Source organism: Buteo buteo, chromosome 25 (assembly GCF_964188355.1).
Source record: "Buteo buteo chromosome 25, bButBut1.hap1.1, whole genome shotgun sequence".
Taxonomy (NCBI): domain Eukaryota; kingdom Metazoa; phylum Chordata; class Aves; order Accipitriformes; family Accipitridae; genus Buteo; species Buteo buteo.
The window spans coordinates 15,684,515-15,698,877 of record NC_134195.1 but is presented as its reverse complement, the minus strand read 5'-3'; the positions used below and the strand labels follow the sequence as shown (position 1 = coordinate 15,698,877).

Sequence of the window (14,363 nt, the reverse complement as noted above, 5' to 3'; positions counted from 1 at the left end):
CCAGCTGGTAACAAAGCGCCACGAAGCCACTCGCTCACTCCCCCCTGCCCCTGGCCACGTTGGGATGAGGAGGAGGAAACATAAAGAAAAGCTCGTGGGTTGACGCAAGGACAGGAATTGTGGTCACGAGCAAAAACCAGACTCAACTTCAGGAAAAAACAAAATCAATTTAATTTACTACCAACCAAACCAAAACAAGGATACTGAGAAATAAACCCCAACCTTCGAACACCTTCCCCCCATCCCTCCCTCCTGCCTGGCTCAACCCCACTCCCAGTTCTCTCTTCCTCCTCCCCCCGGTGGCGCAGAATGGGGGCTGGGGTCAGTTAGAACAGTATATGACACAGACTCTCTTCTAGGCAGGCTTTTAAGCTCAGTATTTGGTGGGGAGAGGGGAAGGCAGTAGGCAGCATGAGAATGCTTGCCTTATTATTGTCTCCTAAGAGCTAGTGAGTGATTCAGGTGATCATACCCTTCATAACATTTTGTGGAGACTTGTCTTGCTGAGACAAGCTCTCTCTCCTCTCAAATATAAGGGGTTCAAGCCAGTATTTAGCAGGAGAAAACCCACTAAGTTAGAAGGAGAGCAGCACAAGAACAGAAGCTGGAGGACATTCTTCCCTTCTGCTGGTAAAGCTGTTGGCTTTCTAGCAAAGAAAGAAAACTTAAGGGGAAGAGTAAGTTGGAAAAAGTTCGATAATGTGATAGCAAAGATTATCCCCAGTCCCAGTTTGTATTTCGTGAAGTGATTCTCCTACAAACTGCATAAGGCTGGCTTGAAAATAAGAATACCTGTCCATGGGAGTTTCAGCTTTATGGGGCTGCAAAGTTACAGTTTTTCGTAGTCCAAAAGTGAGAATCTTGGAGCAAAAGTCTTTCCGTTTAGGATTGACAGTGCTGCACACAGTCCTTATAGCCATCCAACCTTATTTGAAATCTAATGTTTGTAACTTGAAAGAGGGTAAGTGTGGGTTTACACTTATTCAGGTTAATGAGGGTAGTCACTCAACTTTCTGATTTCCAGGATGAGTGCATACTTGTGACATTATCATATGAATGAAGGCGGTATCACCACCTTGTAACTGAACGAGGTAATGCAATGAAAATGTCATGCCTGTGTCTCTTTTGTAATTCGGTTCTTGGAATTTGTGTAATAGAGCAGCAATTGGGTTTTTTGGCCATATAATATGTTGGGGTGGGGGGGCTACATGCCCGGCTGGTTTAAATTGCTTTTCCCACTCTGTTTTTTGTTCTTGTAACATTTGTAATGTTTCCTCTTCTTAGACTGGAATGCCAACAGGAAGATTTCAAATTCTTATCGTTAAATAGCCTCAAGAGATCAAATTGCCTAACAATCAGTCCCTCAGACAGTTTCTCAGTTGGTACAGACAAGACTTCTAGTTTCTTCCATCCTTGAGGAGGGCTTAGTGGTGAAGAGAGAAAGGGAGGAATGAGATCTGTGAGTTTCCCTGTTTAATATTTAGACAAAACCTAATAGATTCCCTGAAGAATCTTCCTTTTCAGTCATTTGACCTTTCTTACTGGAGAGAAGTTAGACCCATTCCATGTTAGAAATGTTTATTTTTTATGTCTTGCAGTGGCAATAGATAATGAACTTTGATATTTTTGAAGGTTTGTTCAAAGTATAAAGGTCTACTCTGCAAACCTAAAAAAATGTATAAAGTAGTGATTTTTGTTTGTGTGTTTTATTTTTTTTAATATCCATAATTTTTTTACTCTAGGCATAGTATAATTTTTACTATACAGGAGCTTTTGCCTTACAGAAACTCAGGGCTGAACATCCTTTTTCAGATCATAACCTCTTTTGGAGTAACACATCTGAATTTAAGAAAACAGAGATGTAGAAAAGAAATAAAGAGAGACCCAGAGAGTGTTACATTTCTTTTACAAGGTCATATCAGAAGTAAAAGCTGGAAATGAAGTCAGCAGTTGTGCTAGACTGTACTGATGCTATTTTTTGTATATTTCTCTAAAATATGTATTTGAAGAGTAGTATTTTCTTAAGACTTGGCAGGCACAGTTAAACAAAGACTATCAAATAAATGTACCTTGTGATCATTGTCCTTTTTAGGCATTGGACTCTTTCTGAACAAAGAAGACTTAGTACCCTGTCACACTACCTTGCAATCAAAGTTAATTGCTGCTTTCTTATTTGAGAGTGTGTCATGACCACTCTTGTATTCTAGCTTCAGACATTTGAATGGCTACAGTGTCCATTCAGTCATAAGAAGATATCATGGATGGTCAAATTTTGATCTCAGTGGAACACACCTGACATTTGGGGATAATCAGTAATTTAAAGTTTACGTTTGTAAACAGCTTATGCCATGTTTTTCCCTCCTAATATTGACACCTCATATTTATTTGCAATCTTCATCAGTTTATCTCAGGCAGCAAAAAGTATCATGAAAATTGTCAAACCACTGAATTTTTTCCATGCTTCTTATGTGCAATACCTGTTGAAATTAGAGTTCAAAGTCAGTGAGATAAGTACAACTGTCTTAACAGAGCATTTCCAGTTAGTCTTGGGTCCTCCTGGCCATAATTTTTTTTAGCATTTTAAATATAGGAAAAAAATAATGGAAACTGTGTCTGTGTTTGTTCAACAACAGCTTTTTACAATTAGAGCCAAACACCTGATTTGTTACAGAATTCTTAAGAAGTGTATTCCTTAGTTTTTTCTTGAAAAGGAGTGATGATCGCACTTTTTCTTTCCCTCCACTTGCTTTTCAAATTGTTTTCATTATTGAGAGAATTGCAGCTTTCAAAAACAATGTAGGGACCACACAGCCTTTTCTTATAATCCCATTGTTCTTTTTGATAGTGTATGAGACTGAGAAATTCAGAATAAGAGTGGTAGCTGCAGGCAAGAAGCAATGATAGGAAATAAATGTGTGTCCATTTTCTGAAAAGTAAGTGGTGATTGTAGTTTCTAACCTGAGGGACCTACTGACATTGTCCGAGCCTATCTGAGAGACTCACTGGAGAAATATATAGGAGGGTAAATGCAGCATGTTATTTGAAAGAAAATAAAGCTGGTTAATTTAATGTTAGCATATAATTTGTATTGCTTTTCAGGCTTTATTTCCATATTTTAAAAAAATTATATAAATTAACTACTTTTGTCCTGTTATTTTTAACCATATATCTTAAGACCAACTTCAAGATTCATAGGAGCATAGTGATGTTTGTGTAGTTGGCATTTATTTTTGCTTTAAAAAAGGATACGTCATTAAATTTGTGTCACTGATATCTTACTTTTCATTTCTATTTTTTAAATCTTCAAGAAGTTATTAACTGTGAATTAATGAGATACATTAGAATGTGATGTAAAAAACAAATGACAGTATTCTGAATCACTAAAAGCCCCTCCAATCCCTATTACCTGCTGAGTTGCTGTGGCTGAACAGCAGTGTACTACCACAGAAATCATACTTATGACATATATGACATGTAAATTGGTTAATCCATTAATAATGTAGATATGTAGTTCAGCCACTTATCCCTAGTGAAGTTTATAATGCTAAGTTAGGGTTATTGTACGTCTATCTGGATTTGGTTTTTGTTTGTTTGGGGATTTTTGTTGGTTTTGTTTCTTTTTTTAATAATTATTTAATAATACATTGTTGAAATCTATTCTTACTGGGAAAATGCTTACAAAAATCCAACAAAATAAACATACAGCTTCTATCAGGAAAAAGAGTTTCTCATAAGATTCTACTACGTGTTAATTTGAAGCCAGGCATTGTTATAGTTACAGTTTTGAGATTTAAAAATATCTGTGATTGGCCACTTTCAGTTAATAACCTTCCCACCAATCTTCTAAGTAATCCAGTCCAAAAACTGCACATTAGTTCAAGATTGATGTTCCTTTGTGTTGTTCACTATGACTTTGTCTGACTTTTCTGAATGACTTTATGTAGCATTGAGGAAGAATGAAGCTTAGCTCATTTCAATGTATCAAGAAAATAGCCCTAGAAACTGGGAAAAAAATCCTAAAGAAATTATAACTGTTTTTTTATTTGAAAGATTGTAGATGAAAATAGTATGCATTTACTGATATTTGGAAAAAGTGTTCTTTTGTTACTGAGCAAACATTTTGAATACAGTGATGATTAAGAGATTGCAGTGCTGAATTTGAGGTAGAGGAGCATTTAAACCTGCTTTGGGAAGAGCTTTTACAGAAAACAACTGCATGATTAGTTTTCTGCTAAAGTCCCAATTTATATATATGTATTGCTAAAGTTAATACTGTAGGCATATTCACAAATTACTATGCCTTGGGTAGTTCTCATTTACAGTCTCCTGCCACTACATTAATTTATTATAGTTTTATGTATGTTTAAAACAAGATAATATTTTTTAATTACTTCTATTAAAAAAACCCTCAACAAACAACCACCCACCATCCCACCCCCCAAAAAAACCAAACAAAAAAACCCACCGTAAAACCACTTTACTTCATAATTTTCAAAATTATATCTTTCAAGGGGAGGAAGTGAAGGGAAAGAAGAAAAGCCACAACACATATTCTTGGTAAATGAAATATTTTTGAAATCCGCATATTCTGTGAAATGCATTAAAGACTGTACAAAATATCACTACGAGGAGAATATGAAGTTTTATTGATTACATTATTTGTTATTTTTGTTCTGGTGACTAGCCAGTGTCTCTTAGGGTTCAGCTAATCAAGCTGACTGTACGCTTTCAGAGTGTATGTCTGAAGAGGGCAATGTGGGTGTTTAACTCTGATTCTGTATTGAGATGAGACCTATGTACACATCAAAACCCTTGGACCAGGGCATTTGAGCAGAAGGGAGGGATGGAGACTGAAGGTGGTCAGCGACTGAAAGCAGAGGTGCACAGTAGTGCACTAGTTGGTTTAGATAAAGCCTGAGAAACCCTAGGAAATCTGTGCAGTCCTCAGTCTCCTGTGCTCATATAGTTTATATTTGTGTTTGGTTTTCTTGTAACTGTCCATGACCTGGACAAGCAGGTCCAAAAAACTGGATATCACTTTAGAGTTTGCTATTCTACCCTGGAGAAAGGAGGACTTTTAAGCCATGTCTCATGTTTCCCCAGCAGGTACAGAATTAGTATAGAGCTACTGACATACTCATCTGCTCAAGTTGAAAAAGTACTAACTGCAGATCCTGGAAACCATCAGGTTAGCCCTGAAGGCCTCATTCATAGACTATTTGAGCATCTCGAAGTGTGGCTTGGGGCATAGATTTATAATAGAGTACAAGTGGTGGTTCTAGTAGATGCACATCTGTGTTAACTTCAATCTGCATTTACTTCAAAGGCCATTAATGTCTCATTAGCCTCAAATTATACTCCTCTGCCAATAAAGAAGTCATGTATGAATGTATGTGATTTCAGATCTTCTTTGACTTCTCTTTGTGTGTTGTGTTGCCAGAAGTTGCCATTTTAAACTGAATATTTTGATTTGGATTGATTGTTTTTGATTGTTTGAGTGGGTGATGCTTCCAACTAGCAAGTTTTTGCAAGAAAGTTTGTACACGTTCTTCTGAAACTTAAGCAGTTAAAAAAAAAGTCATGGAAAAAATACACCACTATTAGTGATAATAAATACACATGGCAAGTACATTTCTTCCTGTAGAGTCAATATGTAAAGGTGTATTAAATAGCTGACCGGATACATATAGATGTGCATCAAACTGCACATTGTTTTGGTATAATATCTAAAAGCATTCTAAAATGCATACAGTTTTCTGTATAAGATTAATCTCTCATTGCAATCTGTGACTCTCTGTTTACATCTTCCAGCCTTTTTAACAATGCACATAGCAAAATCAGCTAGTTCATGAATGTATAGCTAGCATGCCTTCTTCCTTATCTCTTGACACTCTTACTGAAAATTATTCCAATGTATCTTTGTGTATAAAAGTGTATGTATTTCATGTGTGAAGCTAACCTTATGAAAATGGTAATTTCTCTAGTAATAAATCAATAAATTGAAAAGTGGGATATTTTCTGCCTAATACTGCTTGCAAAATAATTTTCTTCATGAGACTTCTGTTTAAAGACTGACTGTATACAGTGGTCATACATGATTTATTACTTATGTAAACTTTTTGGAAAGACCTGTTTAACAAGAAATTATTAAAAACTTTGCTTCTGGTGACACGACTAAGAGTAACTTTTAATAACCAGAACGTATTACAATAAATAGTGGTTTTATTCTGACTTATCATCATAGAATTGCTCTTTTTAATGGTATATACCTTGCCTGTGTTAATGCACTTGTCACTCTCTGCTGTTTGTTTATGCCTTTGCACCGGTTGGCAAAGGTTGCAGGTCTCTTATAGGTCAGGTAGTGGGGCTAAGAGAGCTGGCTATATTCTGTGTGTTACCCAATGGTTTGTTTCCTTATGGATTCAAGAGCCTTAAAATCTAAATGTCTATGTGTGCATGAATCCGAAATGCAAACTTTGTGTATGCTCCTGTTAAGGTACAGGGGAAAATAAAACTCATTGTATGAGTGGATTTAATACCCACAAAACTAACTTTTGTTGGTCTTACTTCCTTGATAAGGAATCAGATAGCAAATTCAGTTCCAGGTCTATAATGAATGTTTCACTTTCCCTGTCCTTTCACCTTATTCAAAATAACGGCATATAACCAGTTATTTGATCCAAAGACACCGTGTAATTAGTACGGGTAAATATTATTTAAGTCACTGTTTTGACAGTTGTATAGTATCTCCAGTGTGTGTATCAACTGGGGATTTCCACTTTCCTTCATGTTGTCATTTTTCATTCTCTCCATGCTGGTAATGTGTTTACTGTTGTTTATTTGTCATTCCCATTTTCTTTTCTTCTTTTCTTTCCTCATTTTTTCATTTGCTGTTTGCCCAGAAATTTTTCTATTTTTCATCATACGGATCGCTGTCTTTCCTTCCACCTTATCAATTTTCTCAATGCTTTATTCCAAATTTCTTTTTCTTATAATGTTACTACAAACTTCGGCAGTGAGGGTATCAAGGGAATGGGATCTGTTGCTCTTCCTTGAGCACAGATTAAATCCTCAGTTGGCTACGACTACAAAATCTGCTTTGTGCTTCATAGTAAGAAAAGGGTACCAAAGTCAGGATGGGAGAAAGCATGAGGGAACACTACCCAAAATTAACTGCCTGCTGCTGACTTCTGTTGTTAAAGACGGTAGCAGGAATCAGAAGGGCAGGTGGTACTTGAGGAGGAATTTTGCATGGCTGGTAGCCGACTGACCACTCTGAGTGCCTGGGAGCAGCCAGACTGTGCCTGCCCCACGGGGGAGGATGAGCCAGGGGCTGTGGGCACTGCAGACCTGGCAGGGCAACACTCTCGCTGAAGGGGCATCCTCCTAGAGCACCCCACCAGGCTGGGCTGGGGACAGGGACAGGACCCTGCCACTGCCCAGTGATGGTCAGGCCAGGCAGGGTGAGGAGACAGGTCCAGAGTCAGCCTGGGGACCCAGTTGGGGCAAGATCCAGGCCGGGCATGGGGCTGGGCATGGGGCTGGGCATGGGGCTTCCTGCAGCATAGCTCAGGCAGGGTCCGATGGCCCTAGTGGGGCCCTTGGGGACATGACACTTGGAGCTGTTATTGATTCGTCCTTCAGAAATTGCGCTTAAATTGCAAGTCGTTTGGAGGCAGCATCTGAGCCTATTATCTACCAGTGAAAATATCATTAGGAATTTTTGCTCACCATAAATACTATGTATCTGATATTTTTCTGGCCTCTGGTGTTCAGGTGTTTCAATATTTTTGCGGTACGAGTGCTAAAATGAAGTTATTGAAGAATTGCAGGGGTTTTGAGAGAATGAAATATCTTTCTTTAAATGCCTTTCCTTGTCTCAAAGAATCAGCATAGATGTCTCCTGTGGTTATTTTTGGATTGTTTGAGGGGTTTTTTTTGTGGGTTTTGTTTTGGGTTTTTTTTTTTGTAATTTGAAATCACTGTCAATAGCTACTTAACTTGGTTTCTTCTGCTCTTGAAAACTGACTTTATGTCTTTGTGAGATAGAGTCCTGACTGAAAATGGGACCTGGTAGTCCACTTATACAAATTTTATATATAAATTTGTGTTCTTCCTATCAAATGTAAAGTATCAGGATCAGTTTCATATAGCAAGGATTTTTTAGCTGCGGAATTGCTATCTGTGGTTTTGAGTTGAATAGAGGGTAAAAAGGAACTCCTTTGTTTCTTTGGGCAGGGAGAAGAATGTAAGTATTAACAAGTGCTGTGTGTTTGTTTATACTACTTGTAATGGTTGGTGTGTATATATATATATATATGTGACTTGTATTTCATTAAAAATTAACAATTATTGTATGAATTGCCTTCTGTCTAAAAATTAAGAGTAGGAGCATGCAAGAATGTAATGTTACGTAGTTGTAACACTAGGTAGGTCAAAATCTGACTTCTGAGAGATAGTATCACTTTTTTTTCTTTTCAGTTTCCATTGTTCCTGTTTGTCAGACATAGAGCAAAGAAAACAGATATGAAAACCAATAACTTTGTATCTAATTTTGACTAACCGTTCTCACACTTGATTTGAACTAATCTAATACTATTACATTAATTGGAATTTCTGAATTAAATGGCGGTAAATTAGGTTGTCATACAGAAGAGTGGGCATACCTGTGAAAAATACTATATAGAAGTCATATCATAACAAAGATTATCCAATGCAGCAAAAGCTTTAATGAATGTTTCCTGTGGGAGTGCAAACACGCTTAAAAAGGAGATGCTGTTTATTTAGGGCAGAAAATACCCCGGAGGTAGCACTTAAATGTGATACCCTCCTGAAAGCAGCAATGTTTGGGCTGTGGTTTGGTTTGGAAGCATATACAGAAGCAGAAATCTTTGGTTTGCGGTATAACCTCTGACAAGCTTGTGGCTTCAGCTTTCAGCTCTCTTACCTTATGTATCTTTGGAAACACCTAACTAACCGTGGTGCCTAAAGTTCATAAACCATTTATGGGCCATGGCATGGAAGTAGTGTGTGAATTTAATTAGAGTGTTTTTAATTTTTTTTTTATTTATGCCAATATGAATGTGTCTGTTGATTTGAATTGCTTGTTTTCTCTTGATCACAGGCTGAGTGGGCTGAACTTCACTGGAAGGAGCTATTTCGCTGGGGAAGTGGAATAACTGCGGATCTCTCCCCACACTACTTGCTGGGAAGTGCTGTGCGTTGCTAGGATTAAGCCAACGCTGAAATCTGGGATGGGCCTTAGGGGCAAACACTCCCTTGTTTCTTCTGACGTGGGGATTTGTCTACGGCCAGTCAGCTGAGGTACCTACCACACATCAGCTTTTGTTTTTTTGCTGCCTGAACAAGGTTACGTTTTTCCTCACTTCATCTCCTTTTGACTACTTTTTTATTTTATTAGTTTTCATCTTCCTTGACTGATTAATTTTCTCCTGGCTGTGGAAAAAAAAGCCCTGCTGATGTTGATTTAAATAATGTCGAAACCAATGGGACTTCTATGGCTGCCTTTGATCTTCACCCCAGTGTGTGTCATGTTGAATTCTAACTTCCTCCTGTGGATAACTGCACTGGCTATAAGATTTACTCTCATTGATGGCCAAGCACAATACCCAGTTGTTACCACGAATTATGGCAAAATACGTGGTTTAAGAACACCTTTGCCTAATGAGATCCTTGGTCCAGTGGAGCAGTACCTGGGTGTACCTTATGCCTCTCCTCCGACTGGAGAAAGGCGATTTCAGCCCCCGGAGCCACCGTCGTCTTGGACGGGTGTCCGCAACGCCACACAGTTTGCTGCCGTCTGCCCGCAGTACCTGGATGAGAGGTCACTGCTCAACGACATGCTGCCAGTCTGGTTTACAGCCAATCTGGATACTGTGGTGACATATGTTCAAGATCAAAATGAAGACTGTCTGTATTTGAATATCTATGTGCCCACAGAGGATGGTAAGTACTCTTAAGGACCTCACTGCAGTACACTCACCAGTTCTGCATATGAGTAGTAACCAGGTCTTTAAAGCATCTTGCTCAGTTTCCTCCATATTTTATCTGTGGAAATGGATCATGCCTCTGAACACGCATTATAAGTAATACTTTGTAGATTGAACATGCTTGCATGATTTCTCTCTCATGTTTCAGTGTAACACCAAACCGCAATTTCATTTGCAGGCAGTGGCCAAGGTGCGTAAGCCAGCCTTAAATTTACATCTGAACTACAGCTGAGCATCATTCACAAAAGAGGAAAGGGGAAATAAACATTAACCAGAAGTAACATATTTTTGCATGCATGAATGGTAGAAATACTGCCACATACTGATTTTTAAAGGAGAATTTCCCTAATTATTTTTCTTTCATTTTATTATAATATCTCTGAGCCTACTGTTGACTCTGCTTAATTTTAATAGATAACAGAAAATGGTTATAGTAGTTCAGTCTGCAGTTTTTTTCCAAGTTTTTTACCTATGAAACTTTTCAGTCCAACTTATTTTTCTTCATTCACAAAATTTAACATGAAGTAAACATGATTTTATTATGCAGAGCTGAACAGGTGGCCTTAAACGTTCATCTGTTTTCTGCAATCCTTCTTTCTCAGGAGGGCTACTTAAAACCACCTTCTGTAGACAAAAAGGATGAACACAATTGGTAACACACAACTCTTTGAACATTTTCGTGATCTCAATCTTAAAAATTCCAGCTTTATGGCATGCTGAATGTATCTTTTGTCATTCTGAATGGTATTGCTTCCTACAGACAAGAAGACCTGTTTTCATCAGGCCCCAAATGAGTTAAGTTTATTCTGTATCACAAGGAAATAAAAAATTGTACTGGCAATTATATTTAACATTCTGCTAAAAGCCAGTCCTTTCAGCCACTTAGAATGTAGTTACCGATGCATAACGTGACAGATTTCTCCCAGATATGCAAATCCCTTCATTTTAGCTGAGGGTTTGATTTGCATAACCAAGGCATTGTTATTTCTCAGTAACCATACTCTAAATATGCAAATTTTGTACTTTGATTATTATAATCCTTCTGCCTTGATTGGCTTCTTTACTCAGAATTTCCAAGCTGTTTGCCAGCAATAAACATACCACCTTCTTTTCCTGTTCTCATCGGCTGAAGCAAAAACTTGAAAGCTAAAAATAAAGGGGTAAGGGTTGGGAATACTGGGAGCTCTGCAAACATAAATACTACCAAACTGCTTAAATGAAAAGTGCTCTGAAATAAAAGCTGTGTGTATGGGGGCTGCTCTGTGTGCATGTGTGTGTGTGCGTGCGCGCGCATCCCTGTAGATGAAGGAGCAGGTCTTTCCACTCGGTTCTTTCCCTCTTCCAGTCTCATTGCACTGCATCTCACTCCTTGGATAATAACGTAGATAATTCTTTCCCAAATTTGTTTATGTTCTGGATTTTATCCTGCAGCTTTTAATTAGTCACTAGGGTAAGCTTGCCCTAAGAAAGCATTTCAGGTTAAGATTTTATTTGTTCTCACTGAAGGAATATCAGCTCTGCTAACTCAGTCTTATTTTAAAGCCCAGTGTTAATAAATTCATATATTCCTTCAATCTAGTAATAGTAAGTTTTGTCCATTAATTAAGGAAGACAGGAAATTAGACATGGAAAAATATATACAAATGTCTAGGGAAAGAACAGTTGATATCAAATGGGTAATAAAATACCGTGTGCTGAATGACTAACAACCTATAAATTTCCTCATCTTGCGTGCAATAGCTAATGGCATGTGCCATTAGATTTCTAATAGAAAGGACTGATAAATTTAATTTTACTTGTTGTAGACCTTTTTGTCCACTTAATTCCGCAAAAAGTGTATCTTACGCTTCCTCCTGGTTTTAGATTATTATTTTTACACTAAATAGCATGTAAATGGAATCTATTTTGTTTTGATATATCCTCTTCAGAATATAAACCCATTCATAAAAGAATATGAATAATGAGAGACAAGGTATGGTGTCAGTGATGGGCTGAAGGCAAGATTGTTCCTGTACAATATGACAAGCATTTTTAACAGGTTCTAATGGGGAACAAGAAACTTAAAAATGAATAAATGGAGTACATGATGGTTTAATTGTATGCTGTATATCTTATCACTAGTTAAATATAACTCAGTGTGGATTTTTTGGTGAGGAAAATATGCAACCTTCTGCTCATAAAGATGATTAAGGAGAACTGACCTACAAATCACATCTCCTAAGTTAGTATGTCTCCAAATCAGACCGAACATAAATAGCCTTAAATTGTAGTCCATACAATCTGATTAAACACATTATACTTCATTATATGAGTCTTAGTTGGCAAAAATAAGCTACGTTGTTATGGAGACAGACCATGAAATTAGTTTTTGAAGCAAGATCTCAAAGTGAGTGACTTTGAGTTAAATTCACATTTTCAATTCTTTCTCCAGTACAGATTTATTTAAAAGAGCTTTGAAACTGTTTTGTGTCTGGAAGAAAAGGTAGATGGAATCATCCAAACCTAATTAATGTTCTGACTGCAAAAGTTAATCTGAATCATTTTATATTATCTTTTTTTTTTTTTTAACTTTGGTGAAGAGCATTGATGAGCAACTCTAATGAATTAACTGTGGTCACATGCAGTGCTTACTTCAAATCAATTCTAGTGAATAACTAATCAAAATGCAGCTCAGGTTTGGTGTTTTTTTCATTTTGTTTTGTTGGGGTTTTTTTTTGCACTATGTAGCATGACCTGTTTCTTATCACTTGTGTGGTTTGATCAAAGGGAACCAAATTTTGATCATGTACTTTGAATAAAGAATTGAAGAATATATGTACACATGCATTCATCTGATTTCAGAATTGCTTCACTGGAATTCTGCCAGTATAAACTAATGGAAATAAGAGTAGAATACAGTCCCTTTAACTGGGTAGACAAGATTAGTTATTTAAAATAAAATAGTTTGACATGTTGCTGCTTCTGTCTGAAGACATACATTGAAATTAAGTGACATAAAATTCTATAGTTCCCTAAAATAGTTGGAGCACCTAGGTAAAGAAATTAATATGCCCTGTTACACAGTTTATATCTGTATTAACCATAGCCTTTCTTTTGACCAATAAGATTCTGGATTTCAAATGTCAAATAGCAGCAGTATCCTGTCAGAATGTTAAAATGTTCTTGTAAAGCAAAAAGTATGTTTGGTTTTAGGGCTTTTTTTTTTTGCATTTTAGGCCAAAATATTATTTATGATAGAAATCAAACCACATATCTAAATGAATATTTCTGCAATTCTGTCCATGTGGATTTTTATTCTTTTGCTGTTGTTCATTGGACAAACGGTTTGCACTGACACTTTGCTTAGAGTAACACTTATATTTCAGACAATCTAGGGTAGCTGGAGATTTACAATGTTTGTTTTCCTTTGCCTTTGGAAGGTAAAGAATTGCAACCACTATAAACCATCAAGAATTTTCTTTTTGGTCATAATAAGTATAAATAATAATGCAGTTATTTTAAAGATACACAGTACAAGCAATAAGGATAAAATTTAGCAAACTGCTCTTATTATAAGTCAAATCTATAATCATAAGAAATTACTCAGAACTGAAGCAAATAAAATATTTATAGTAAAATTAGAATTTTATCCAAATTGGTTTCTAAACATTTGGCTTGATCTTCAGAATCATTTGTGTGGGTATATGTTGTCTTGTCTGCTTCTCCACTTACTATAAACTGTAATTTTCCACAAGAATAGTTGAATGTCAGTTTTGAGGAGGTCATCTAGGGAAATGATATTGAGGACAGTCTGTTTATTATAACTTCAGTCTGAATATGGGTTTATCTACAGTGGAAATGCTAGATTGAAGAGGACACAGACTGTTAATCGGCTGTGCTTAATCCCTGGCCTTTATCATTTGAATCTGTGGATGCTGAAGGAGATTGCTAACTCCTATCATAACTGGGGGAAAAAATATAACAAAAAACAAAGAGAAAAGACCCTTAATCTGGATTTCTTTCATGATAAACTTCAAAACTGTATTAATAGCAAGGCAAGATAAAAAAAAAAAAAGAAAAAACAAACCAAAAAACAACACGAACAAATTTTTTTTTTCCTTTGTTTAAAACCTGCTCTGTTCAGATCTAAACAGAAAATAAAATAAAAAAGATGACTTTTTGTTGTCTTTGCATGATCAATAGTAAGCGTATATACTTTACTTATTTTGGTATATGGATAGAGGGTACATTTTACACAAGTGGGTAGCTACTCAACCACTGTGTATCTGTTAGGGATTAACTAATGAAGTATTTAGCAACTTCAGAGATTTGCTCACTAAAAATGCTCTGTGAGCTTGTCTCATTTGCATCACA

The 14,363-nt window shown here is 36.7% G+C and overlaps 1 protein-coding gene across 4 annotated transcripts in view; it reads left to right on the top strand.

Moving 5' to 3' along the window:
• NLGN4X (neuroligin 4 X-linked) overlaps nucleotides 1-14,363 on the top strand; it is a 182,053-nt gene that overhangs the window by 45,989 nt on the left and 121,701 nt on the right. For 3 of the 4 annotated variants that reach the window (XM_075057340.1, XM_075057338.1, XM_075057342.1), the window contains one exon: nucleotides 9,125-9,966. In XM_075057340.1, the coding sequence (XP_074913441.1) occupies nucleotides 9,495-9,966 (472 nt within the window). In that variant the 5' untranslated portion in view covers nucleotides 9,125-9,494. The remainder of the gene's footprint in view (nucleotides 1-9,124; nucleotides 9,967-14,363) is intronic. The other variant, XM_075057339.1, reaches the window with a different exon arrangement.